The sequence below is a fragment of the Stegodyphus dumicola genome, chromosome 1 (genome assembly GCF_044657685.1).
Source record: "Stegodyphus dumicola isolate Sdum_Otavi_A_Nest chromosome 1, ASM4465768v1".
Lineage (NCBI taxonomy): Eukaryota > Metazoa > Arthropoda > Arachnida > Araneae > Eresidae > Stegodyphus > Stegodyphus dumicola.
This window is the reverse complement of record NC_140768.1, coordinates 256,719,345-256,747,221: the sequence shown is the minus strand read 5'-3', so window position 1 is coordinate 256,747,221 and position 27,877 is coordinate 256,719,345. Positions and strand designations below refer to the sequence as shown.

The window sequence follows — 27,877 nt, the reverse complement described above, 5'->3', positions numbered from 1 at the left end:
ATTGCTGGTTCAAGTGGCTTAATTGCATTTATATCCTGGCACTAGCTTCGAAGGGGATTTAAGCTACGGGACATAGCCTAGCTCTGTAGTCTAGGTCTATCGTTTGTTAATATTTTCAAATTTTAGTTTAATTACGTGATTTTCAGTTACCGCCCAAGCAGAGGCGAAGTTTGTTAGCGTCGAGTTGACGCATTGTAAATTTTTAAAAGATTTAATAGAGGGTATTTTAACCCTTCTCTTGTGTAGTTTTCTGCTACTCCAATTTCAGATAGAAGTTCGCCCATCTGGACTCTACATTTGAAATGTTAAGCTTGACATTTAACTTTCCGCTTTCCGCTTTCCTGGCAGTCTGAATGGAATACGCTTTTAGGTTTTTCCGTAAATATTGTTCATATTAATAGGTACTATTTCTTCTCTTATTTAACTGAAACACTTTAAGAACACTTTACATATATGAACATTTTGTATTTAAGAACCTTTTTAAAAAGACACTTTGCATATATATACACAAAAAGAGAGCGAAGCAAAACACAAAAGATAAAATATAACAATGTAAAGCGCGCAAAACGTTGCAGTAAGATAAAAGTCATTAATATAGATTCAAGTTTGTTTATGTTGCAACATTATCGCAAAGAAAACAACATACTAATTAATTTTACAACAAGCAAATGCAAAATGTGCAGTTGAAACCTGTTTTAACATTTTAAAATTTACTTTTCAAAAAATATATTTATAGATGTTGATGCAAAAAAACAAGAATCTTCTATAAGCTATTATTAAATGTATATCTACTGTACACATAGGCGTACAATTCTGTTCATTTTGTTCCTAAAGAAATGAAGTTACTTAAATCTTTACTTTAATCGTTCACTTTAAATCTTTATGCAGACAGACAGAATGAAATTTGCATAGTAACATCTTACGGATTCCATCTTATTGCTCGTTTTACATATTATAGTATTAAACTACCAAAAATAGAAGATTTAATTTTTTAATTTAACTTCATTGGCTTACTTTGAGAGAATACATTTTCTGCACAACCTCGCGCTATAACAGAACTTCCCTTTGCACGATTCATGAAAGCCTAAACTATAAATAATGCTATATAACTTTTAACATTTTTATCAAAATATACACACAAATTTCAATACATATATACATACACACACGCACACACACATACGTATGTATTTTTCCTCCGAAATCACGAGAAAATGAGCAGTAATATAGTACCGAAATAAGTTATTAGAAAACCATATTAACCAAACCATATAAACCATAACCATATAATCCATAACCAAAACATTAAGTATTTAATGATTAACAAAAGAAAAGTAATGGTAATACCCAAAATACGAAAAGATAACAGTAATTTCAAAACTCCTTTCGTCTGAAAATGAATTTATTATTAATCTCTCTGCATGAGAACTATTTTCATGTATTTTACTTTCAATATCTTTAATAAATGGCCCACAAAGCATGTTCCTTTTTTCCGACCGAAATGCTTGCTTTCAAGTTTAAATATAAGACAAGATAAATGCAATCTATATTAAATCTTCCTAAGGACTGACGCAGCTGGAAATCTCTAGGATATATTTTATCACAAAAAATTATTGGCTCTTGTCACCTGATAAAATGCTGCTAATGAGCAAAGTCTGATTAACGAGAACGTAAAAGACCTCTTAATTTTAGATTTAATTGAAGATTTCATAAAGCAAAATGTGATTTCCTTTAACTTAATATTTCTAATTATTTTGTAAGAGAAGTTTTATTCTATGTAAAATTAAAAATGTGCGCTGAATTATTTGAATAATTTAAGGACATATCTAGATATGGTTGCGAGATGACAACTATATCTAGATAAGTTTTAGACTAAAACAATGAAATGAAAGAGGTTTCAGAAGAAATTAATTGAGTTTTGTATTCAGAAGAACAAACAAGAAAAAAAAAAAAAAAAAAAAAAAAAAAAAAAAAAAAAGAGCTCGCTCCGAAATAATATTTCGGAGATTTACTGCTGCTATATTTTACATTTTAAAGCTTTCGAAACATTATGTAAATACTTATATACATGCAATATAAAATGAGAAATATATGTTTTAACAAAAGCAGTTATAAAGAAAAATGTTTTTCATATTTTACACTGTATATTCAATTTGATGTATTTATTTGTATAAACAGAAATTATTATTATTATTGATGTTATTTTTAATAAAATTCTTCCATCGGTTTATCGTCTCTATCGAAAATTTCTGCATGAATTGAAATTTTTGAAATTTTTATTTGTAAAATTTTACATAAAATGAGAGTGCATCAAATTCTTTTTAAAATCAGTTAAAATGTTTTATTCTCAATGATAGATCAAAAGTTTTATTTAGCATATTCTCAATGAGTTAAGTTATGCTCAATGAGTTAAGTTATCTAACTCATTGAGAATATGCTGTTATAATTTTTCGAGTATAATGCAAAAACTTACATTATTTTCAGATTTGGAAGATGGCAGTTGAAAACAGCATCTTGTATAGTTTTCAGTTTTGGTGCTTGCTTTATAGAGCTATGAGGAGAGAAAAATAAATTTATTAAGAAACTGAATGATGAAGTTGAAATTCCAAAACATAGAAGTACAATACAGACATAAGAAAGATTCAAATAAAAATAATATGAATTTAATACAGTGATAAGTTCACTAAATGAAAATGTTTTTTAAATTTATTTTTTGAAATTACTGATTTCATTTCATACGCTAATTTCCAATAATGACAGTATGAATCTATAGTTATGCTTATTTTGCTAACAATAAAAAAAATACAAAGATTTAAGATTGTCCTTTATTGTTAAGGATTTCATTTTAGATATAAGGAATTGAATCATATCGCTTAACCTTTTGAAAGCCAATTAGGAGGTGTCTACCGAAAATATCTTTGTAAATACATCGTGGTTGAAAACGCAGCGAAATACGCAGGACGGAACTATGTACCGGTTAAAAGATGTATATGAATCAATGATACCTAATACTCCTCTTTCTGTCACGAGATCAGAAGATTTCAGTTTGTTATTCCATAACTGCAATAGATGCTTCTGTATTTATTCAGTACAGGGATTAATATAATAAAAAAAAAAAACAAAATATTATCTAATTACAAAAAGGTTTTAACTCAGCTTGAAAATATATTTTATTGTTGCAAAACATCAGCCACGCTTAAAGTGCATCACATACAAACCGTATGTGTAAAACTGCATAATTCTCCATAATGTAAAAAGTAGTCACTTTGGACGATATTACTTGTTAGCAGGGGCTGGCTTTCAGCTAGAAACCAAGTGTACGGGATACTCAAAGATAGGGTAATTTATGACGAATGTTTTCGAGCCAGCTAAAAAGCAAAGCGAAAGAAAATGACTAAAAGTTCACCTTTCAAATATTTCAATTAATGCATAAGTAGACAATGAATGCATACCTATCCGAATAATGAAGATTTACTGGAAAATGTACCTGGAAAATAGGTGACATTCATTATCTGACATTTCTATTCTTATAATTTTTTCAGAGAGGAAATCAAGGATCAGAATACCTGACTAACGAAGACTGTTGAGATTAAATTGTAGAAAATCTGATGTAGACACCATATTTCACACTATTTCGTGCAGGCCTATTAAATTATACACATTTTTTGATACACTTCATTTAAACTTATTTTATCGAATTTCATTATAGATATATTCCTCATTCAATCAATCCAGTTTTCACTTCGCGGCAAGGCAAGAATAAACGAATTTGAAAAATTCAAAACATCTTCATTAAAAAGTGTAAAATACAGAAAAAACTAAAACACCAAATAGATTTAAAATCCGATAAAAAATAAATTGCTATTAGAACGCAACAAAAAGGTAATAAAAATGAAAAAAAATTATAACTTTTGCAAGAAAATACAACAAAAATGTGATATTAACTTTCGGTCCCACTGGGCAAAAAAGACACTAAAGTTGATACACCAACTGACTTAACTCAAAATATTACTAAGTATTTCAAATCTAAACCAATAGCCGATTTCTTCAATTTTTAGCATATTTGTCTTTGTCAAACCTCTAGAATGGATATAAATTTTTGTTCTCTGTTGGTCTCGGGATAATACAAGTTGGCCAGAGATAAACAGAACAGGACATAGAAAAGGAGAAACTGAAAATCGTTAATGTATTCGACGCAACAGCAAACAATTACATTTCAAATACCAAGAAGCGAGCTGTGACACACATTCATCTTGTCTTTTATTCGCTTGTTATTATATAATATTGCTTTACAGTTAATATTTTTTTTTACTTGCTTTGGGTTTTGTTTATTAAACCTTTCCGTATAAGCTTCATGGGAACAAATAGATTGATTACATTTCAAAATAAATAAGTAAAAGGTACTCAAGTAATCCTATCTGAAACCATGGAATCATCTTTCTGTACATCAAACTGTTTGTCGAAAAGTTTTCACTTTTAGAAATGACCAGTTTCCACCTCACGGAACAAAATATTATCTGTCTTCTCTTCTTTCCGATATACACTCCGTCTGAGAGTTTTAGGATTTTTAAGATCTCTGCGGGGGAGTGTCGGATTGCCTTAGCTATCTTCCAAAATTTACATAATTCAATCTGAAGACTCTTAGAACTGAATTTAAAGATAGGCATTGTTTTATGCAAGCCTTAAATAGAAATTTTCTATTTGGCGCATGACGTATTATGATCTACACTGACTAATCTTATTTTTATGTTCTTTGTTGTCTGGTGTAAAGTTTTACATTTCTTTTCTTTGTTATGCTTTTATTTTATTTCTATATATCCCTATTTGAAATAAAAGAGTGTATTAAAATATTTCCTTCGCGTCTATAACTGTGTTAATATTTTCCAAAATAATGAAATTTTTCGAAAATTTAATGTCAGAGATACAGAAAGAAATAAGAGAAAAGAATGAGCCACGTATCTTACCAAAAAAGAGGAATTCCAATGTATATTTCTAATTTTAAATTTATTATTGCGACTTGATAATTATTTTAGAGTTTTATAAGTTGATAAATGTTGTCCCCTCAAGTTTTTTTCTTTGCCAGAACTCGACTTTAATAATATGCATTGTGCTAAAAATATTAACAATTATCCTTCTACCAGTCAAGAGAACTTCACAGTAGCAAAAATATGTCTCCTTTTGAAATGTGAAGTTTCTCTAAAGAACTGAATGATGTTAGAAAAAATTCAGTAACATCTAACGTTACCTCTGGATGTTACTTATGGCTTAGAAAGCTTTCACGAAACCAAACATCCCATATGTAGGCGGGAAATGCAAAACTACTTCAAATATTACAAAGTATTACTAAAAGAAATTTTTAAAAATATCTTTCTAGTGTAAAATGTAATGCTTAGAACTGTATCATTGCGTATGCTAAGAGTTTAAAAATCTTCATTTTTAGATAAGACATATGAAACAGACAGCAGAATTCTCTATCTGTTTAAGAAACTTCCAATCAGATCGATTTTAGATTGCTTGTTAATTTATGACTTTTCATGTAAAATAACGAATAATAATGAAAAATTACTGAAAGGTAATCATTATAATAATTTAATGAAAGATAATGTAAAATTTTATTAAAAGAATTCGACATTTAGTTATTTCGTTTCTTCCGTTGTAATGGCATCAGTTCTTTTAAACATTTTGTAAAATAGAAAAGCATTTTTAAAATAAAAATATAAATAAAACAAAAAACAAATGCGATATCTTTTTTTCTTTGAAAACTGTATTCATTTCATTTGTGAAAGCATATATTTAAAAAATCATATTTAAAATGTGTTTTCATTTGTGTGTAAATTTTTAAACTAAGGGAAATGCAATTATTGAGTTTTACCTGAAGATATGGTCGCAATTAATCATAATTTGAATGTCTTTCTGGTGGTATTAGATTGATATTAATTTCTGGTGGTATTAATTGCATTTAAATATGAAATTTAAGGTATGCTATTAAACTATAAATTATCTCTAAAATGACGTAAAAGCAACTTGTAAACATCACTATACTAATTTCCCAGGAGCATCTTTATGTGTCAATGTAAGAAACATTCAGGTAACTCTATCGTCTTACAAAAGAACTTATCCTTAAAGTTTAAGCTAATATTCTATTTGCTTAATTTTACATCATAAGGGCCATATAATTACTTTCCTCAAAAATACTCGTACTTTCTATATATTATTTGATGTTTATCTGATGTGCAAATTTTAATGTTTTTCAAACTTATATTAAAAATGTCAGTTTCTTTTATATGTGCCGTCTCACATCCGAACCATTAAAGTAATTTGTTTATTCTTTATTCATTATTTTATAGTAATTGGAGAATCATGATTCTTAAAATTAATGAATTTAATCTCGTAGGAAATAAAAATTATTTTTATTTACACATAACCAAGTGCATCTTTGCCATTGTGAGATACAAGTTTGGTATGAAAGAATCTCTCTCATTAAAAAGATTAATTATGAAAAAGTGCAAACAAAAAGAATTGCAAGCAAACAAACATGCCTAAAATTACGTTTGTTTTTTGTTGGAATTTTTTTTAGTTCTACTGCATGCGTTATTCTTCACAGCTATTTCTTAGATATGCTAGCAAATTATCACCGTCGCGTCTGAATGATTTTTCTCATTTACTTTCTAAATATAATAGTAAATTAGGTTTTATAAATATCATCATAACCATGGTCCTTGTCAACTCAAAGAGGTGAAGTGCTTGAAAGAATAATATCCCTATCATTGGGATGTTCCAGTTGCATGGCCTCATCATTCTCCATTATTTGACAGAGGAAAAAAAGGCCAAGTTATAAGAAAGTAAATGTAGATGTGTAAGTTATAACAAAGGAAATCTTGCACCCCCTAAAACTAAAACTTTGCATCGAATATACATCTTTGAGTGAAGGTAGGTTTACAGGTTGAAGTTCTGTGATGATATAATAAAATCAGTGTTTTCTATAAGACTTATATTATTACTGTAAAAGCTTTGGAAAAGTTTCTATTGATTGCAGGATTTTTTAAATTAATTTCCCGTTCCTTGATATATATATATATATATATATCAAGGAAAAACCTATGTAAACAATATAAACGATTTGAGTATTATTTCGTATATTAATACAGAAAAGAATTGCAGCAAAACAGCAGTGAAAATATTACAAATCTCAAAAACAGGATTAAGAAACTGTTAAAGTTGGAATCTAAGAAACCTAACTTTTAACCTATAGATTCTTTGGCAATAGAATGTCCTGTAGTGGCGAATTCTCTTTGGTTTCTGACAATCTGAAGAAATTGTAAATTTCTCACTAGTGTATTTCTCAGTTACTGTAGAAAGTGACGAATCTTAAGAACTAGTTAGCGAATAATCGCTTAAGTTCGTGTAACAAGAATCAGCAAGATGGAAGAGTAACTAACCCTTTATTATTAAAATAAGATTTAACAAAACTCCGCCTTAGAGTGTACAATAAAAGCCGACACTTGGGCTTGAACTTAAGAGACTAAGAAATAAAATAAAAATAAGATTAACTAAAGAGATATAGCCGAAGCTATTAGGATTCTAATCGAGTTGGCCACTTACCACTAGTTGACTACGAAGCTTATGAAGGGCCTGAGTACGGCCGAGCGTAATAGCAGCTTTGAGAGAGAGAGAGAGAGAGTAGCCAAAGGCAGACGCCCGCAAATCAGAAACTCTCTAACTCATTAAGTAGACTTCGCAGTTTAAATACCGCTCCTCCTCATTAAGTATTCAGAGTGATTCCAAAACTACGTTCTGGCCGGTAGTAGTAAGTTGAAGTTAAGAATTTGATAGGAAAGGAACTTTAACTTAAAATTTAACTGTTAATAAAATTAACATAATCCTTACAAAATAATCTAGGCACTGAAGGTGGCACAGGCTATCTGCTTGAGTATATTTTACATTTGAAGTATTTAGCCCGGAAGACATCGTCTTTCGGTTTCGCTTTAAGGTTCGAACTGAGTTCCTAATTACTATTACTGAATGTTTATTTTTAGCTATGTTGACATTTTGAACGATTTTCTGCCTTCAGAATTACGATAGTAGTTCAAAGGGGATTAATTTATCATCCTTCCCATGTGCAAGCATGTAAAGATTGGATTATTGAGATACGATTGAAAAAACATGGAGGAAATTGGAGAATAAACACCTACTGAGAAATGTAATGAAGATTTCCTAGCAAGCTAACAAATAACAGCTAATGGAATACACGTTGGACGAGAAGAGAAGTCAAATGATTGTTAATCTCTTACTAAAATTGGTAGATATTTGGATGCTATTGGTCAGATAGCGCATTATAACATTAGAAAATACATTTATGACCTTGGAATGGAGGGTAATCGATTACAAGATCTAACGCAGTTATAACAAATCATACATAATATTGAACTTTAATAGTGATGTTCCGGTAACATACGTAAATTTAATATATAAATTACAATAAGTAAGACTTACCAGCACTGGGTAAGGACCCTTTAGCTGCATCGTACTGAGTGTAATACTAATTAAAACAGAAGAAAAGTACTAGTTTTCTTTTTTCTTGTTCTCTTTTGATTTGTTTTTCTCATACTTATGAAAGTAAAGGATTTTGAATTTTTAATGAAAATGTATTTCAGAGGTTGATAGAACAATAAAAATCACGTTTTTTGTTAACTGCAGCATTTTTTACTGAAATTTTGATCCGAATAACTGTAAATTAGTGGTTAATATCAGGCTAATCTCATGAAAACGACAATGAGTGCGTTTGAACTGCTATATTTTAAAATAATGCAGTCCCTTGTCATTTAGTAAGAGTTTTAGAAATTAAAAGTTGTTCATTTCTTTAATTTTCAGATTCCATTTTAAAACACAGCAGACAATTAAACGGTTATTGAATCAGTGGGTGAAGATGTATGACTGAAATTTCTATACTTTGTAAAGACATTAGGATTTTTTGGAAACAGGCAAGATGAAAAATGAGCAAGCGCCTTCGTCGGTAATCGAACCACGGAACTCTGAAATACCGGCTTAGTGTGCTGACCACTACACCACGAAGGCAGGCTAGGAAGACGGGAGAAATACCTTATATACTCCCCCTTTTAAAGGGCGATTGGGGTTGTTAGGGGACCCAATCGCCAAATCCTGGGTGTAGAGATTCATCATCCACGACCCTTTTAGTTCGGGCGCCGCTTTAGAGATATTAGGATTATTTTTTGAAGCAGGAAAGATGAAAACTTAGCAACCGCCTTCTCCGGGAATCGAACCACGGACCTCTGGAACACCGGCTCAGCGTGCAGAACCACTACCCTAGGAAGGCAAGCTAAGAAGGCGAGAGAAATACCTTATAACTTGTATAAAGATTACTTACATTGTTCTCAGCATATGCAGCCCATAAAAGGCTCCATCTTCAATTTCAGTCAGTTCTTTTACACGATCAAGTACCCTGAAAAGTATGAGAACGAAATTCATAAAAAAGTACCAAATTAATAAATAACATAAAAAGTATAGAAAAAAATTGCTTTAGTTATAATTTCTTTTATTAGACAAAGAGAAGAGATATACATATACGCGATTTAACACGTTTTAAGTATTTTGAAAAGTACTGTACAATACAAAAAACCGGTTATGGTAGCATATCAAGAGTAGAATTAAAAAAACTGTTGTACAACTGATAAAGTAAATGCTCAAACCTCTTTCAAAGTTTTTCACAATCTAATGTTTCAGCTTCGAAAATATTTTCCAACCCTAGCTGAAAATTACATAGTTTTTTCAAACGGTTTATTTGCATAATACGGGGAAAAACTGAAAAGCAAATATATCACTTGAATTGTTTTAGATATTAAAAGAGGCTTATAAAATTTGTCTGACAGAGTAAGAAAAATACTAATTTCTGTAAAATTCTGCTAGTATTTTCTATAATCATTAATAACTGTTTTTAATAAATTAGAAAGTAAGAACAGTAAATTTATTTAAATATAAATTACAGTTTAATAACAGATGCTTAGATGATTAAAAGCACTCGGTAAATTTTTATCAAATTACTATTAAGTACATAAAGCAAATAAATTCTCAAATGCATTATTTAATGGGAAACTATTTTAAAATAACCAGGATACTTAGTTTTTAAACTTTATTTCAAGATCTTATTTAAATAATATATAAGGTAGTACACCTTATATATTATTTAAATAAGATCTTGAAATGTACACAGAGACAGCACAATGACTACTGAAATTAAAAAATTAAAAGAAGCTACGCATTCTTCTAACAGCTATTACATGCATTTACTATAGAATTTGTTGTTAATTTCTATTACCGCCCAGGCGGGATCGTGTTAGTGTCATTGACTGAGGCACCGAATGGAGGTGCTCGAGTCCCGGAGAAGGGATGGATATTTGTAAAGTTTTAATCACATTTGGTTTCGACTACGCGGGACTGGACGTCGAAAGGGACAATTCTCAGAACCCACACATTTTCAGAAACCCACGTAGCTAGGTTACTATTTTCACTTTTTACAAAGACTTGAACGCCAAACAGTAATCGATTATCGCTCAGACTGGGATCATGTGATCCTTCAGAAGCAGAATTTTCGCCTGATTGGTTGATCTTTAACCGAGACAGAATTCCAACAGAGACATTTTCGGCGAGTTTTGAAAAAATCCTGCATAACCGCAACATCACTTCCCCAGCTAGGCGGGACTTCGCTTCCAGCGGGGCTCTTTTTTCTAGGAATCTTCCCGTTTAAACCAGTGCTATCAGAATTTCATTTCTCAGAAAAGTCCCGTTTAGCAGGACTGTCGCTAGAAGTGACAACCTCTTAAGTGTCCGCGCGGCAAGGGAGAAAATATATGGCGAACCGAAATTCTCTCGAAAGGCTGGTGGCTGAAGGTCGAGACCCTCGAAGCCTTCCTTCGAAACTCCATCCCGAACAAGCAATTAGCAATTAGCGTGGCAAGGCGATACTTGCTTACCCAACTGGCAAACACCTGGTACCCCTTATGCTTTGTGCAGTTCTGTTAATTTTTAGTCAGTTTTAAGGAGATTATGAAGCATTTTAATAAATAATTACTAATAAACTGAAATATCAAATTCTTTAACTAGGAATGTATTAAATTTACATTAGTAAAAATATTCGAGTAAAGTTTTAAAAAGAAGTCAGCATACTTGGAGATTCTTGCAAAGAAATTAGGGAAGTGCATTAATAAAAATGTTGAAAGACATCAGAAATTTATTTAATTTACATTTTTATTGGTATTTCTTTTATTTTTTGTAATGTTTATACAATATCACTTTATTACCCCTTTTTGTATTTCATTGCTAATAGTACAGAAGTCCATTTTTTCCTCATTATGCAAAAGAACTAAATTAAGTATCTTTCGAAGACAATAAAAATTTTAAATATGTTTAAAAGTTCGCAACTTGTAGTTAAATTAATAATAAATCCTAAATCCACTGTTTATTTGCTCAGTTTTATTCACTTAACTAACTGCATAATTAAATTAAATTCGGATTTATAATTACTGAAATCAAAAATCGGCATATTCAATAGGGAGCAAAAAGGAAATCAACTTATGAAAATATATAGTAATAAATACATAGTTTATACCCTTTTCAAATTTTAAAACCAAAATTAATTTAAGAATAATAAAAATTTCAAAATTTTTTTTCACCTCAGACAAGTGTAATTAAGTGCTTATAAGTGTAATTAAGTGTGTTGTGTCAAATCTGCTTCAAAGAAATAAATTTTTGTTTAAAATGACGGTTGATCTATATTTTGGAGTAAAAAAAAAACTGAATGTATTGCATTTAAAAAAAGGAATTTTAATAGTTTGTAATTAAAAACTCTAATTTGATGTCACATACGGAGAAGATTTAATAAAGATTGCATTATCATATCTCTCTTGAATATTTGATCTTAGACTCATAATTACAGTTTAAGGAAAGAATAAAAAAAGAATTTCAGTCTATATCTTTGATCATGCGACACTGTTTATGAAATATATACTTAACAAATTTATATTTATGCGGCTCTTTGCAAAAAAAAAAACTTTAATTAGCAAGTTGTTTCTGACATTTTACCTATGTTCTTTAGAAAAATTAATCAATCTAAAAAATCAGCTTTCATAATGTGTGCAAAAGGCTGTTTCATAATGTGTGTAAGGTTCATTTTTTATCTTTCTCTTTTTTTTTCCTTTTAGAACTTTTACGAGATGAGAAAAAAACACATATATTTATTTAGAAATTGTATAAAAGCTTAAATTTATTAGTTAAAATTTTTGAACTGGAAATTTATGTTCTTGGTATCTTCTGGAAATTTGCATTTAAAATTCACGCTTTCGAATTATAAGCTTTAGCACAAACACTGTGAGGAAAAGACAGTTTCTTTAGCATAATTCGTATATCTTCTCCAATTAACCTTAGAAGAAAGAAAATTTGAATTAAATAATGCCTCAAATGATTTTTATTGCACGTCAATATTTTTCTCCTTTTCATTTTTTCCCTTTATTTTTTTGGTTTGTTTTCCACTAATTCAATTATGAAAAATATTTTCCATTCGTCATTTTTTCTGGGAGGGGATACTTGAAAGCCTACATTTTGTATATTTTTACTAAAAAGTGAAATACCAACAAGTCACTAATATGCCATATTCTGAAAACAAAACTTATTTGATTCATTTCATAAGTTATGAGATTAAAACCAATTTTCAAGATAGCCATGAGATTAAGACAATTTTCCAATTCCATCATACAGTTCCACTAAACCACCCTGCAACACTTTTCAACAATAAAATTAATATCATAGCATCAATAAAATGCATTTCAGCAATAAAATTAATATCACTTATAAATCATCTGTTCTATGTGTGATTGAATTTTATGCTAACATTCTAGTTTTTTATTAAATAGCATCCAATATTCGGACAAATTTAAAATATTCCAAATATCTAGAACTGAAACCACAACCCACCTGGTAATCGAAAGTTATTGATAAATACATTGTCTTTTAATTGCAAGACAAATTCTTAGTTATTGTAATACAAGTGAAAGAGCTTTTATTTATTAATTACAGTACTTTATTTTAACACAGGCTACACAGTTAAAAATAAGTGAAAATCAACTAAGTAAGAAAAAGTATCATTAAGTAAATACATTTCACTCTAAAAACCATCATGCACAAAAAACAATGCTGCCCTCTTATAGGAGGCTAATTTGACTTAACGAAGTCAAATTCTTTTAGATATTTTTAGATTCGTGTGTGATAGAAAATGAATACATTCGGCTAAGCAGTTCATCATCGCAAACAAAGAACAGTGAGCCGACATACATTACGTAACTACGTTTCGTTAATGTTTAAAGATTACACATTTGCTGAATACTATAAGTCAATCTATATATTATACATATCCTTTATATTAATTTACAGATTTCTTTAAAATACATCTTACTCAGTCATCTCAGTTAAATTATATGTAATGTATTATCATTTTATTTAATTTAAATAACTAAAAAGATAAAAAGTAGTTACACTTAATCAAATAAACTAAACTCGTTGTTAATTATAACAAAATTTAATTTTGCTTGTTGTGCCATGTACGGGCCTAAAAATGAGAACGAATTATTTCAGTTTCGAGCATGTGGAGTTCGGCATTATGTTATATGCAGCTGCGTTTGAATCGAAATTCTCTCTACTGCAGAAATTGCTCATTTGGATCTGCAGTTGCTGAAGATGGGAAAATTTGGTGCTGTTATCTTTGCTTTAATTGTCGGCTGCAGATGTTAATAGAATTTGGGAGAAGTCTGATTATATTATGCTCTAAAGACAATTCCTCCAGTCAGACTTTATTGTACTAAAATCAATATTTCAGTCACAGTGTATTTGTTGCAGACTGAAGAAGCATATAGCATCACAAGTGCATTAACTGCAGATAATAAGTTAAATTAAGAAATTAGTCAATGCAAACAACTAAGTCGTTAAAAACTAAATCTTTTCAAATCAATATTTAGCAATAGCTTGGTCGGGTTGAATGAAATACTCTTTTACTGACGTTATTGAAATCTAATATATTGGCAATTGATGATACAACAAGCGAGGATTGGTCTCAGGAAACATTTTTGGGTGGGGGGGGGCTAAGCGATGAATTTGGATTTATCAGATTGTGGCGAAGCACAGTACGATTATATCCTTAAGAGGATAAGCCTTCGGGCCAGATTTTATAACAGAAACTGCTCGCATTTACGTACCCCATAAGTGAAATCTTCAAGACACTCATCCTGAGATTTGAATCTGAATCAAACTACCAGTGTTCTGTGTGAGTGTCTCCTCGGACGCTGGTGTGTAACTTTCTATAGAAAACTGACTTTTATGCATTACATGTGGAAAGTAACATACAGCCAGCTTGTTTGCTGGAAACTACATTCATAAAAAACTAACAGTATTTTATGACCTTTTCTACTTTGTCACAGCCTCTAGAGACTGTGATAAAGTAGAAATGTGGAAAGCTAGTCTGCAATGTTTGAGAAAGTGCAGCTTATAAACTTTAACGGAAAAATATTGTCATATTGTTCTTTATTTACTTCAACGGTTATTATTTGGCCATAACAAATGCTGTGTTTTTCTAAATATAAACTAAATAAGCATGATGACGTTATGTCGGTTTTTCTCTCCACATTAGTAATTTTAGAGCTTCAGTATGTTGATAACGCAACCAGTATCTTTTATTAGTCTTTTACATATAGAAAAAAATCTTTTGTATATGTATTTGAATATTTGTTTTGAGAATCATAATTTTCCCCTTGGGTATAAAATGCAAATATTTCACATTATTACTTGCATTATGCAATTATCATTTGCAATGCAGTAAATACATTTTTGGTCTAAACGGAAATAACTTATTTATTCGTATTTTCGATTATCCAGATGTGCCGCTGTCCCAGTTTGTACGAACAGCTACAGTTCTGTTGTAAGTAGGGTATTGCAAGATTTTAATATTCTGAAACGAGTTCCAGAATTCCTCCAACACACGAATGACAAAGAAAAAGTAGACCTTATTTCACTGTTGTACAGACGTCACAATGATGAAACTCAGTAATTACAAAATTGTTCAATGGGCATGAAACTAAATTCGTTTCTCCAATGAAGACAGACTTTATCTTATTAAGCTTATGAGGGTGGGAAGTTGATGCTGAGGAATGTTTGTTTCAAGAGAATATTAAGCATTCTAATCCTATGAACTAGATAATTGACCTCTGATGGAAATAGCTGATATATCGAATACTTTAAGGAGTAAATTCTTTTTCTTGCAAGAAAGTTTGGCAAACTAAGAGGCAGATGAAAATTAGAATTTCATAAACCATTACTCTAATATATTAAAAATGGTTTTATTTACAATACCAAAACGTGTTTATATGTTAAAAGTGTAACTCATCCTCAGTTTGACCTTTATATTTAATAACATTGAGTTACATGGTGCAATTCAGCGATTCTCAGACGGTGGTACGCAAGAGAAAAATAGATGGTACGCAAAGAAATAAAGTATTTTTAACTATTAAATTCAAAAATTAAATACACCAACAACCTGTTTAAGTTTTTTCTTAAATTTATGCGATCTGAGCTGTGGAAGGTCAACAGCCGCTCATAGACTTTAACAGAATCCGTTTTTATTTTAACAAATATTCTTTTAGCCATGACATAATAAAATTTGTCATAAATGATATTTTCAAAAGAAGTAATAAAAATAGATTTTTTATTTAATAGGAAATAAAAATAAGTTCCTATTATTAGTGTCGTGGTGGTTATGTGCTTGGTGTATATCTTTGAATTGACATGACTCCTTTTCCTTAAACATAACTTTTATTCACACACACCATAACTTTAAACACAACTGAAATAACAAAATCTACTAAACTAAAATTCAAACAACTATGCTCCAGCTAAGAGCGAAGTGAGCTAGTTCACTGCCGCGCTAGCAGTTTTTACATAAACGACATGACGTGGATTGGCTGCGCACGCAGTCGAACTATAAAACACACACTATAAAAAGATTGACACACTATAAAAAGATAATAGTATCTCATTAATTCTTATAGAGCTGATCTATTTATTAGCATACCTGCAATTTAAATATTTGTGAAAAAATAATAATACAAATTTAAATTTTCAAAATGGAAAAATAGCCAGGATTGACTAAGCGGAAAAGTGATGATTCACAGGTGATGGATCAGGGCCAATCTACTAGCTCTAAGAAAACTGAAAAGAAAAGAAAAATTGTTTGTAGAAAATATAATTAAAGTTATTTATTATTTGTTTCCAATTTCATTCCAAGTTTCAATTATCATTCATTCCAAGTTTACTTGGAATGGAGATGAAATGGATATTCAACCTCAATGTATTGTTTGCCGTGAAAGTACGAACGATCAAAGTATGAAACCACCGTTTCTTAAAAGACATCTTGAATCTAAGCATGGCAGTTTAAAGGATAAATCTAAAGAAAATTTAAGAGGAAATAATAGGAGTTCAAAAATAGTAAACAAGGAATGAAATGTTTTGTTACTTCAAGTGAAAAAGCTTTGGAATCTAGTTACCTGGTAAGCTTAAGAATTGCCAAGACTGGGCAGGCTTACAACCATTGAAGAAAACCTTATATTACGAGCAGCTAAAGATACCGTTTTAAAATTATTCAACGAAAAAGCGGCTAAGGAACTTAATAATATTCCGTTATCAAATGATACAGTAAGTCGACAAATTCATGAAATGGCAAATTCCATAAAAGAGACTCTTATTCTAAAAATGAAACACAGTGAGTTTTGCATTGCAATTGGATGAAAGTACTGATATAACAAACTTTGTTTGTTTGTGATTAGTTTATATACATTTCGAGGAAGGATAAACGAGTTGTCGAATAGTATTTATTTTGTGAATTTGTTTGCGGCAGAGCAACTGCAAATGAAAGTTTCAAAGTAAATGATAATTTTATGCCTGAGAATGATATTCCTTAGAATAAGTGCATTGTCGTATGCAGTGACGGAGATCGGGTTATAACAGGAAAACATTCCGGTATTATTTCTCAAATAAAGAAAGTCGCACCTGAAACTAAATTTACTCACTGCTCTATTCCAAAACTATTCCCGAAAGCCTGAAAATTGAATCAAGCAAAATGAAAATTGGTAATTTTCGCAGCTTGATTGATAATTTTCACAGTTTATTAAAAGCCGAGCTTTAAATTAAACAATATTTTCTATTTTATGCTAAGAGATAGGCAGTGAATATGAAACGCTTTTGTTACATTCCGCAATAAGGTGGTTATCCAGAAGCAAAGTTTTAAATCTTCTTTTTGAACTTCGATCAGAAATTCAAAATTTCCTCTGCGATTCAAAACTTGAATTGTTTATTTGGTGAATAAGAATATTGTTAAAATTGTTTATTTAGTCAATTATGATTGGCACGTTTAGGATACGTAGCTGATATTTGGAAAGTTAAATGAATTAGAATTAGGATTACAAAGAGAAAGTGTTAATTTGTTTACCATTAGAGGTAAAATAAATGCAATAAAAAGAAACTTGGGATAATAATCAAAAAGTTGGATAATAATATTTTAAGCTTTTTACTTTTTACTTTTACTTCTTACTTACTAATTAGAAATTTTTCTAACCAAGAATAATTTGAAAATAAAAGAAGAATTAGCATCCGACAATAAAAAACCATTGTTTTCGATTAATAAATAAATTCAACATGTATTTTCCTGAGGGTTATGAAGAAGAAAATTGGATTTGAAATAATCCATTTTATTCAAATGCAGCTGAAATTTTATCTAGTGAAAAAAAAAGAATAATTGATAAAAATTTCCTGTGATCGAGCTCTAACTGAAGAGCACACTTGTTAACTTTCAGCTGAATCAAAAAAAAAAAAAAAAAAAAAAAAAAAAAAAAATTAAAGGGATTTAAAATAAAGCTAATCATTTTCATTACCTTTTTGCTCAACCCATTTGTGTGAACAAGGATGTGCTTCCATGTTTTATTTGAAAAACAAATACAGGACAAAATTAAAAGTGGATTCTAATTTACGGTTAAAACTAAGTGAAATAAGACCATAAACTAAGTGAAATAAGATAAAGAAACAGGCCCCCAGGTTTCGCACTAAATTTTAGAATTAAAGTACTATTGCTTAAATTTTGATAATTAAAATAGTAACCAATTTTTAATCTAATATTTTTTAATGTATGCATATCTAATACAAACAACCAATAGATTGTGCAAATGCCAATAATATTAATATTTCTATTGAAAAATTGTAAAATGTGTAGTGGTTTTACTAAAATTTTTCAGTTTTTTTAGATGGTACGCGTTAGTGGAAACGTGGAAAACCGCTGGTGTAATTGAATTCGATTAAATTAAAAAAAAGTTAAATCTTTTGGAACAAAATATTTAAACACCAGATTCCACAAAATGTAACAACAATGAGATTCCACTCAAATTTATTAAGCTTTGCACTTTCGCCTAATAAATATTACAAATAACAATAAAGCTCTTTCCTTCAGATTCTTTGAAAGTTCACTGAAACTTAATTTAGATAAAGTTCGTCTCAAAATGCGGGAAAAAACTGGATTGTTAAAAACTATTTTGTTATAAATTAGATAAATCAGATATATTATTACTATGAATAAAATAGTATGGCTATGGAAACATTCTAAAGATTTGAAAAGTAAATAATTAGCCCAAAGGGGCGTTAGACCCAGCTCGAAACAGCATTTTGCGTCGTTTCCCTTTCTGCTTTTCTGCTCTTCTGTTGTTTCACGTTTCATATTGTTGCCACAAAATAGTATCGCTATGTATTTTATTTAAAGAAACTAAGTAATGAAGAATCTACATGAATGGATCTATGCTTCTCATTTTATGAAAACAAACAACGCTACCTTGAGCCATAAAAGTTTCAATAATGTAGTCCTGGCAACCGAACATGAGTACCTGGAAATCCAAATCTTCAATTTCGAATTAGTTTTATTATTGTAAAACTGTAACGAAGTTTTGATTAACAAACTCAACGATTTCAAAGCGAGCACTGTATGCAAAAAACATTTTCATCTCCAGCACGCGAGACTGCGTATCGGAAATTCTAAAGATATGCTGTTTTTAAGCATTTTGTGATATTGCTGCTGAACTGAATTTTAGGTGGTTTAAGTGCAAAAAACATGATATTTAATAAATAAAGGTAACACACAAAACGTTAAAAAAGCCGCCCTTTTGGGCATAATACAAAATCTGAAAATTTTCAGATTTTCTTTTTTTATTTCATTTTCTATTCAAGTTTAATCTTTTAAAAATCCATTGGAAGCACGCTCGAAAGAATAAAGAAAAATCATATTTAATTATCATATTAAGCTTATACATGTTAAATGTATGTAGTTTATTCCTTCAAGTGCGTTACTCATCGGCTTTGTTAAAAGTAAAAAACTCCAATTCCGAATATACTTTTATGTTAACGGCGTTTCAAAGTTTTCAGATTTAGAAAGACTGAAATCTTAAATATTCTGAAAAACTAATCGGAAGATACTTTACGGAAGAATAATTGAATTTCCGAATTAAAGCTTGGCTGTATTATACTCAATAAAACTCATAAATTATATTATCCGTTAAATATTAGAAATATCGTTTTCTAAATTAAATGTCATTTCCGGGGAGAAATTAATAACTTAACACTTCGGCGGATGCAACATTAAGTAATTCTTTCTTTCCAAGTATATGGAGTATCTGTCAGTCATAAATTTGTAATGCGAGCTCTGTTCGTTTGCTCCCACTTCGGGGCATAAATGGAATACGAGCTGAACTTGTTGATAAATATCAAAAGATTAATACTTTAAATTAAACCTTTTTTCCACGTATCACTGTCATAGCAACCGAGGCGAAAGCATTTTATAATCACCTTCGCAGTCTAGTTTGTATCATGAAATTTAATAAAACAATTTATCCCATTTCAAATTATATTAATAATAGAAAATAAAGGATAGTCAGTTATCTGGAAGGTAATTTATCAGGGAAAAAAAGGCGAGTTTTGTATGGAAAATTAACTTAGTTAACTATTTGTGCATAATAAATAGGCTCATCTGGTTATTTGAAAAATTTCGGATAATTGAATTGCGTTTCGATGGGCAAATTCATATTTATTGAAATATTGAAAATGAAAGGATAATTTAGAAGGTTTTTCTCCCGCCTTCTTCGCATGCCTTCGTGGTATGGTGGTATGCACGCTCAGCGCGTAATTGAGAGGTCCACGGTTCCATTCTCGGCGAAGGCGTTGCTAATTTTTCATCTTGCCTACTTCCAAAAATACCTAACGTCTCTACAAATTTCCTTTTTTTTATATATAATTTTATTTCAGTTCAGAATAAATAATTAAAAAATAAAATATGTTTTATCACAAAATAAAACAAAAAAATGTTCTTTTTTGTCAGCTCGAAAAAAATACTATTTATGTTCCTCACTCCCCACTTCTCTTGCAAATAAAATGAAACAATACAGACTTCATTTATGCAAGTCCTAGAAACTAAACAAAATACAGCAAGCCTATGTACGCATGCACATTATCTTCAATTTATATGTATGAAGAGTACATATTAATTGCATATTGTAGATTAATTCTACCTGTCTTGTGCATCCAATTAAATTATAGCCATTTCAAAAACTCTTATTGTGTTTTATTGGGTTATCTCATAAGTAATACACGTTTTATTCTTTCTTTTATTTTTCAAAATCATAAATTTGTTTTAATCTAAAATATATTGTCTTATATTCTGCTAGTTATGTCTTATATTCTGCTAGTTGGCTATACAAATCTTCCAGGAAGAGGTCCGTTTTCTTCGTCAGCTGCAATCTCCAGCTTGAAGTATCCGAACTACCATTCACACTGGCTGCCATTTTTTGTCTGATCTCCAAATACGCATGAATTTCTTATAGTGGCTTGAGTTCAATGTGTTATTTCAATACATAGTAATGCTCTTTCTTCGTTACAACTACCACTACTCGCCGCTGAGCAGGCTCCCGACCAGGGTACCACACGGGATTTTCACCTACTCGCCGGATTGAAACTACTTCCGGTCAAACTCCAGACAAGGGCTAGGATGAGAGTACAGACAGCATGATTGTTTTTTTAGAAGAAAAAAAAATCGTCATTACAACTTTTATAGAATTGTTTTCGTTACAACTATTACAGAAAATTAGTGTTTGAGAGAAACACCCTGTCAAAATTAACGTTATTTCTAAGACCTTGATATCGACATTCATTTTGCTTGCGTTCGTGGACACTGTGGAAATTCTGGAAATGAAAAAGCTGATGCTCTAGCAAAGCTAGCCCCGATAGCAAAGCTAGTCGCATTGATTTAAATCTCCGTATTCCTTTTCTCATTGGAAGTGCTTTTATAGAAATGATGCTATCTGTAGTGTTTGGAACTGAGAACATATAGCCTTACAAAAAGCGCAATGGACCATAGGTATTTTTTCCATAATTTTTCATACGATGAAAGCTGATAAGTTTTCAACAGATTTTAATTAACTCAATGTTTGGCTAACATGACAATTTTAAAAGCTGTTTAAAGCCATTGGCCTCAAGTGCTTTGTGTAACTGCGGTATCAGCGATGAGGATGTTAAATATATTCTTCTTGAATGCATTCATCATGTCCAGCAGAGAAATATACTTTAGGCAACTTTGAAGCACCTGCCTGTATCTTGGTCACCAATTGTTTCAGAACTTTTTTGGAATAAAGAAATAATTTCTGGTGTTACGAAATTTCATTTTCAATTTAGATTACTGAGTTAGCATATTTTTATGACTTTTTATTCCATTTTATTTTCCTTTTACTTATTTTCTTTCTTTCGTTTTAGTCCAAAGGGGAAGTTTGCCTAAAAGGACTATTAATTTTGTTTTGGTATTTTGCATTGATTCACGATAAGCGTTGCTTCACTTTTCAAATTGCTGCCACCAAATATTAGTGTCCTGTATTATATTTAAAGAAATTAAATAATGAAGAATCTGAATGAATGTTTGTATGTTTCTCGCATTGTCATAAAACAACGGTACCTAGAGCCATCAAAATTTGAATAACGTAATCTTCCATAGAATATGGGCAAGTGGAAGCCATAATTTGAATTTGAAATTTGCTTTGTTATGGATTTCAGATTTTGTAACACTTCAACGAATTTTTGATTAATAAACTAAACGATTTCAAATGAGCACTGTACTCAAAAATCATTTTCATCTCCAGCGCGCGAGAATGTGTATCGGATATTCTAAAGATATGCTCATTTTAAAATTATTTTGCGGTATTGCTGTTGAACTAAATTTTATGGTTTAAGTGTGATGAACATGATATTTAATAAATAAAGGTAACGCACAAAATGGTAAAAAACGCCTCTTTGGACGTAATTTAAAATCTGAAACCTTTCAGATTTTTTCTTTTGTTTTTTACATTTTAATTTATTGCTTATTTTTTAATAATTTTTATCCATTTTCAGTGCTACTGTACATTTGTTGATTTTGTTAGATGTATAACTTATTTGTGTAAGCCTCGTGGGATACTTTGTGGGATACAAGAAGTTAAAGTTTACAAAAGAAAATAATAATTATTTAGTTGAACTCATAAAGCAATCAAGAATATGCTCCGCTGCCATTTCCATTTCCATTTGAACAAAATAACCGTTTAAATCGAACTGCACTTTTTAAAACTTGTTCTAAGAATGAGAACAAGGTAAATTTACTACTTGCTAAGTTAATGCAAGTAGCTTATCCAGCTCCCGATGATTTTTAGTTTGATTACAAAAAACCCCATTATTTATGACAATATTATCTGCATACATGAATTAACACACAATATTATCTGCATACATGACACAATATTATCTACATACATGACACAATATTATCTGCATACAGGAATTAACAGCGTGATTAAAAAGGCCTGTACTCTGCCATGTTATATTTTAAGTGATTTGAGTCTCAGAAATGGAAGAAAATAAATTAACAAGCACAGTTTCTCTTAGTTTAAAAACAATAGCAAAGAATCTAGTTCTATTGGGTTTGTTATCCCGTTAATTGAAATTCCGGTTAATGAAGCCTTAGTATTTGGCCTTCCTCATGACAACCAAGGCTCGTGCAACTTCCTAGTACTGACAATTGAAAAATGACAATTAAAAACGTTGAAGAGACATTAGGCTTTTCGAAGCAGGAGATATGGAAAATAAACAATGCCCTTGCAACCATTGACCTCTCGAATTCACGTCGAGAGTGCTAACCACTACACTACGAAGGCATACTAGGAAGGTGGGAGAGATATCTTATATACTCCCCCTTTTAAAGAGTGACTGGGGTTTAAGGGGATCAATCGCCAAATCCTGGTGGTGAAGAATCATTATTCACCACCTTTTAGTTAGGGCACCACTGCAGGGATATTAGGTTATTTCGAAGCAGGAGAGATATGGTCACTTTACTTAACCTGTCCCTCCAAACTAAGTTAATGGCACTACAGGATTAGGAAGTTATTTTAATCGTTGCTAGCAATCTGACGACTAGGCGGCCTTACATTTTACATTAATCTTTAGTTTCTTGGATATAATTATTTTCATTCACTTGCTTAATTATCTCTAAGATGCCTTTGTTGCAGTAATAGTCCATGAATAGTCTATTCACAGGATATGTGATGTAGTCGGAAGGAAAGAACTACTGTCGCATGTGCTCTGTCAGAGGGCAGGAGAGCAGGTAATAAAGTGCGTCCGCAACTTCCCCGCGAAAACCCCAAGAACGGTTGACGTCCCGTTTGAGGAATCGTCTGTAATACGCTGGGAATTTCCCGTGTTTGGTACAGGTCTGGAGGAAGAGTCGGTTGCATTTGAACCTCTTGAGAGTAGGTATTGAGAAGATATTGTAAGTAAATCTTCCTGTCTCTTCTTCCTGCCATTGTGTTGACCATGTCTCTTGGAATGTTGTCTTGAGGAGCCTTTTTTAAACTTCTGAGGAAAGTAGAACTTCCTTGTCAATTTCTGCTCTGACAGCTGCGGTCGTAGCTAGTTCATCAGCTCGTTCGTTGCTTTTCTGCCCCTAGGTCTTTTTTATCCAGTTGATCTTTAAAGTGATGGAGAAGCCTAACGCCAAGAGGATCTTTCTAAGTGCTACCGCGTGCGGATGTTTTGAAGGAAAAGGAATTCAGCTGATTCAGAATGCTCATGCTATCTGTGAAGATAGAAGTGTGAGCTGCAGGTTGAGTACCTAACCATAGTGCTGCTTCTTTGAGAGCGAAGGACTCGGCTTGGAAGACTGAAGCGTGTTTGCTTAGAGGGAATAGTGCTTGATAAATTTCTTCATTGTTCGAAAAGACCGAAAGAAAGCAGGAGAGATGAAAAATGAGCAACGCCTTCGCCAGGACTCGAACCACGGGCCTCTCAAATACGCGCCTAGTGTGCTGAGTACTGCACTACAAAGGCACGCTAAGAAGGCGGGAGAAATATCTTATAAAATCTGCTTCATTTGCCGTGCTAAATGTTCTTTGGGAGAGCCGGTTTGGACAGTCGACCTGTGAAGACCACGCTGCGTTGCGCTCCTGCTATTTTTCGATTTTTCAAGTGGAAGTTTCACAGTGCGAAGTGCGTGTGATAAATCAAATTGTGCGTGAATGTGAGCTGAATCCAAGGATACATCGCATTAGTATGTGTGCATCGTAGTTTTCAAAAAATTTGTGAAAAAGTGTGTTCAATAATTTTGTTCACCTCATATGCCGTCCTTGTAACGGAAGGGTGCCGCCCGGCCACCACGTGGTTGCCGTACTAGGCTTAGGAAGTCCGGCGAAAAAATTGTCCAGAAATCTGTGATTTCTTTTCAAAAATCAATATCTTCGTAATTAATGCACTTAGGATTACCGGTTTTTCGGCAAATTGGTAAGTTCTTCATATACTATTATATTATATTTTCAATATGGCTATAACTGCATTATCTTCGATATTAGTATTTTAAGACTAACCTTTTCTGGAACCTAGCTAAAATCTGGACCCAAATAAACTTAATTTGCTGATTGCTCTCTGAAACTTTATAAAATATGCTAGTAACACCAAAGGGTCTGTTCATTGGGCTCGGAATACTAGTTTAAACATGATACTTGATTTTGTCGAAACGTTGTGAATTTCGACACAACTCCTTCACGTCATCGAGTGCAATTTCGACAAACTCCTTACAGTGTATTCTCCATAGTTTTTAAGACTGTTTACTGTTATTTTAACTGTGTTATACCTTTCTGAGCCTTTTCTGTATGCCTTTACATATCGTATACATATTTTTGATTGATTATATATTATTATATAATAATATATTATTTCTCTGTTTATATTGAACATTCATTATGTTTTACTGATATAAAGCATATTAACGTCGTCGTTTGTAATTATATTATACCAGTCTGTTTCTTATGGGAAATTAATTACCTAGTGTGAGCTTATGTAATATTCACGCATCGCTATGCCTCAACAATCAGTTTCGTTTACGGATGACCCAGTGAATGACAACTTTGATCCTACTGCATTGCTTGCAACTGATAACAATTATAGTGACAAAGTTAATTTGTTATACGATCATATTCGTGCCATTGCAACTCTCTATCGAGGAGGAAAGTATACACTTCCTTTCGAACCACGAGAAAAATTGCTCCATTCATTGGATGCGTTACGGCAATTGGCTCTTCAGGGCCCGGATTACATCCCGAAACCAGCCACAGTTGAGGCTGAGGTGAATACATCAACAGTGGTCTGCTGTGAAGTTATTCATAACCCACCTATTATTTCATCTCTGCAGCAAGTTCCTTTAGTTCCAAATCCCTCTGCTTTGCCTTCTCCAGCTCCTGGACACTCTTACGCATCTGCATTACAGCAATCCCTTCCGCCAGCTCTTACACCTACTTTACTAATATATCCAAAAGAGAACACAACTAGCAGGAAGCTTAGAGATAAACTTTCCCAGGAATTTCCTTTGCTGAAACTTGGAGTCCAAGTTAAACGGATCAAACCTATCCAACGGGGTGGACTGGCGGTGGTCTGCCAGTCGGAAGAAGATCGGAAAAAATTAGCAGCTACTTTAACGTCTGATCACGCAGCTACATTTGTTAACGTAAAGAATCCCACAACAAAAAAACCCCTTATTGCAATTCATAATTTATCCCCACATCTGACACACGAGGATTTACAGCTTACCATACAAGAAGACTTTGGCCTCACTAGTGACGAAGTTAAACTTATATTTCGTCTAAAGCAGCGACGCAATGTCAAGTGGGTTGCCGAGTGCAGCCCAAGGGCATATCAAACCTTCATGTGCAACCCTCGCATCTACATCAGCTGGCAAAGCGACCTTATCACTGAGCACTTTAATGTCAAAAGATGTTTCAAGTGCCAACGTTTTGGGCACCTGCAAAAAGACTGCCGCAGCGTCCACTATTGCGCATTGTGTGCTGGACAACACGATACCAAGGACTGTTCGGCCGATGCCGATACAGCAGCATGCATCAATTGCATCGATTATAACAACGGCAGCAGATATCAAGTCCCGATTGACCACGCAGCAAACTCCAACACCTGTTACTGCTACCAAAGTAATATTGACAGAATCCGAAGCATCACCACCTATGAGTAGAGATGCCCAGTATATTGTTTCATGTAATTCTATTCCTAACATCAAATTCTTGCAAATTAATCTTCAGAAAGCTCAAGTTGCAACTGCCCAGGCAATAGAGTTTGCGTTAAGCAACAAAATTGATTTTCTTCTCGTTCAAGAGCCATATACTAGACATGGCAAAGTGGTTGGTTTTCCTTTATTATGGACTGTATATCATCGAGAAAATTCAGAAGATCCTCCACGCTCAGCAATAATTAATTGTAACCCTCAATTCTCTCCATCAATTATTACTATTACTAAAGATCAAGTAGCACTTTTATTAGAATTAGAAAATTTTACTATAGCATTATTTTCGATCTACTCCAGTCCCTCAGATGATATCAGCACTACAATCTCTTTCCTGGAACACTATACAAGAGTTCTTGGTAATAAACATCAGATTATCAGCGGCGATTTTAACGCTCACTCTGTTGCTTGGGGCTATCGAACAACAGACCCCAAAGGCCGTCTGTTAGAAGACTTCTTATCTTCTAAAAATTATGTATTACTCAATGCCACGAATACAATTCCTACTTTCGACAGACTATATGCTGTGGGTTGGCCGGACCTGACCTTTACATCCGCCAATACCTCTCACTTAACAAGTAATTGGACTGTCAGAGATGAGATTTCATTATCTGACCATAAATATATCACTTTTGAAGTAACACAACATAGTTCTTTACCTATCTTACCTCGTTATAATCTTCCTGGCAGGAAAATTAATCAGTTTAGTCGAAAAGTTCGTGGAACTCTTAATCGTCTTCGTCACCAAATCAACTCTTTAACCATATCTGAAGATATTGAACGTTTTTCAGAGTCCTTAATGCAAAATCTTCAAGATATTTGTCACGAAATACTTCCAAAGCGAACTACCAAGCAGCTCCATACTTTACATTGGTGGAACTCTGATCTTCGCATACAGCAGCGGAAGTGTCGTGCGCTTAGGCGACGATTAAAATCTGAACGACGCAATGGAATAACATCTAATACTCTTCAAGTTTTTCAAAGAGAGCGTGCTCTGTATAAACGGATGATTATGCAGAGCAAAATAGAAGCTTGGAGAAAATACTGCACATCAAATAGAGAAATATTTGGCTTACCCTATAAGATCGCTCGAGATAAGCTTTTCCAGCCTGCATCAACGTATCTTTCAGAATCATCACTTGCTGGGTCTAGCCCAATAGA

At 32.0% G+C, this 27,877-nt stretch overlaps 1 protein-coding gene across 1 annotated transcript in view; it reads right to left on the bottom strand.

Annotated features, from left to right (window-relative positions):
* LOC118188513 (lutropin-choriogonadotropic hormone receptor-like) overlaps positions 1 to 27,877 on the bottom strand; it is a 458,217-nt gene that overhangs the window by 120,626 nt on the left and 309,714 nt on the right. Inside the window, exons 3-4 of the mRNA XM_085827357.1 lie at positions 9,386 to 9,460; positions 2,474 to 2,551 (exon numbers count right to left, since the gene is read on the bottom strand). Of these exons, the coding sequence (XP_085683483.1) occupies positions 2,474 to 2,551; positions 9,386 to 9,460 (153 nt within the window). The remainder of the gene's footprint in view (positions 1 to 2,473; positions 2,552 to 9,385; positions 9,461 to 27,877) is intronic.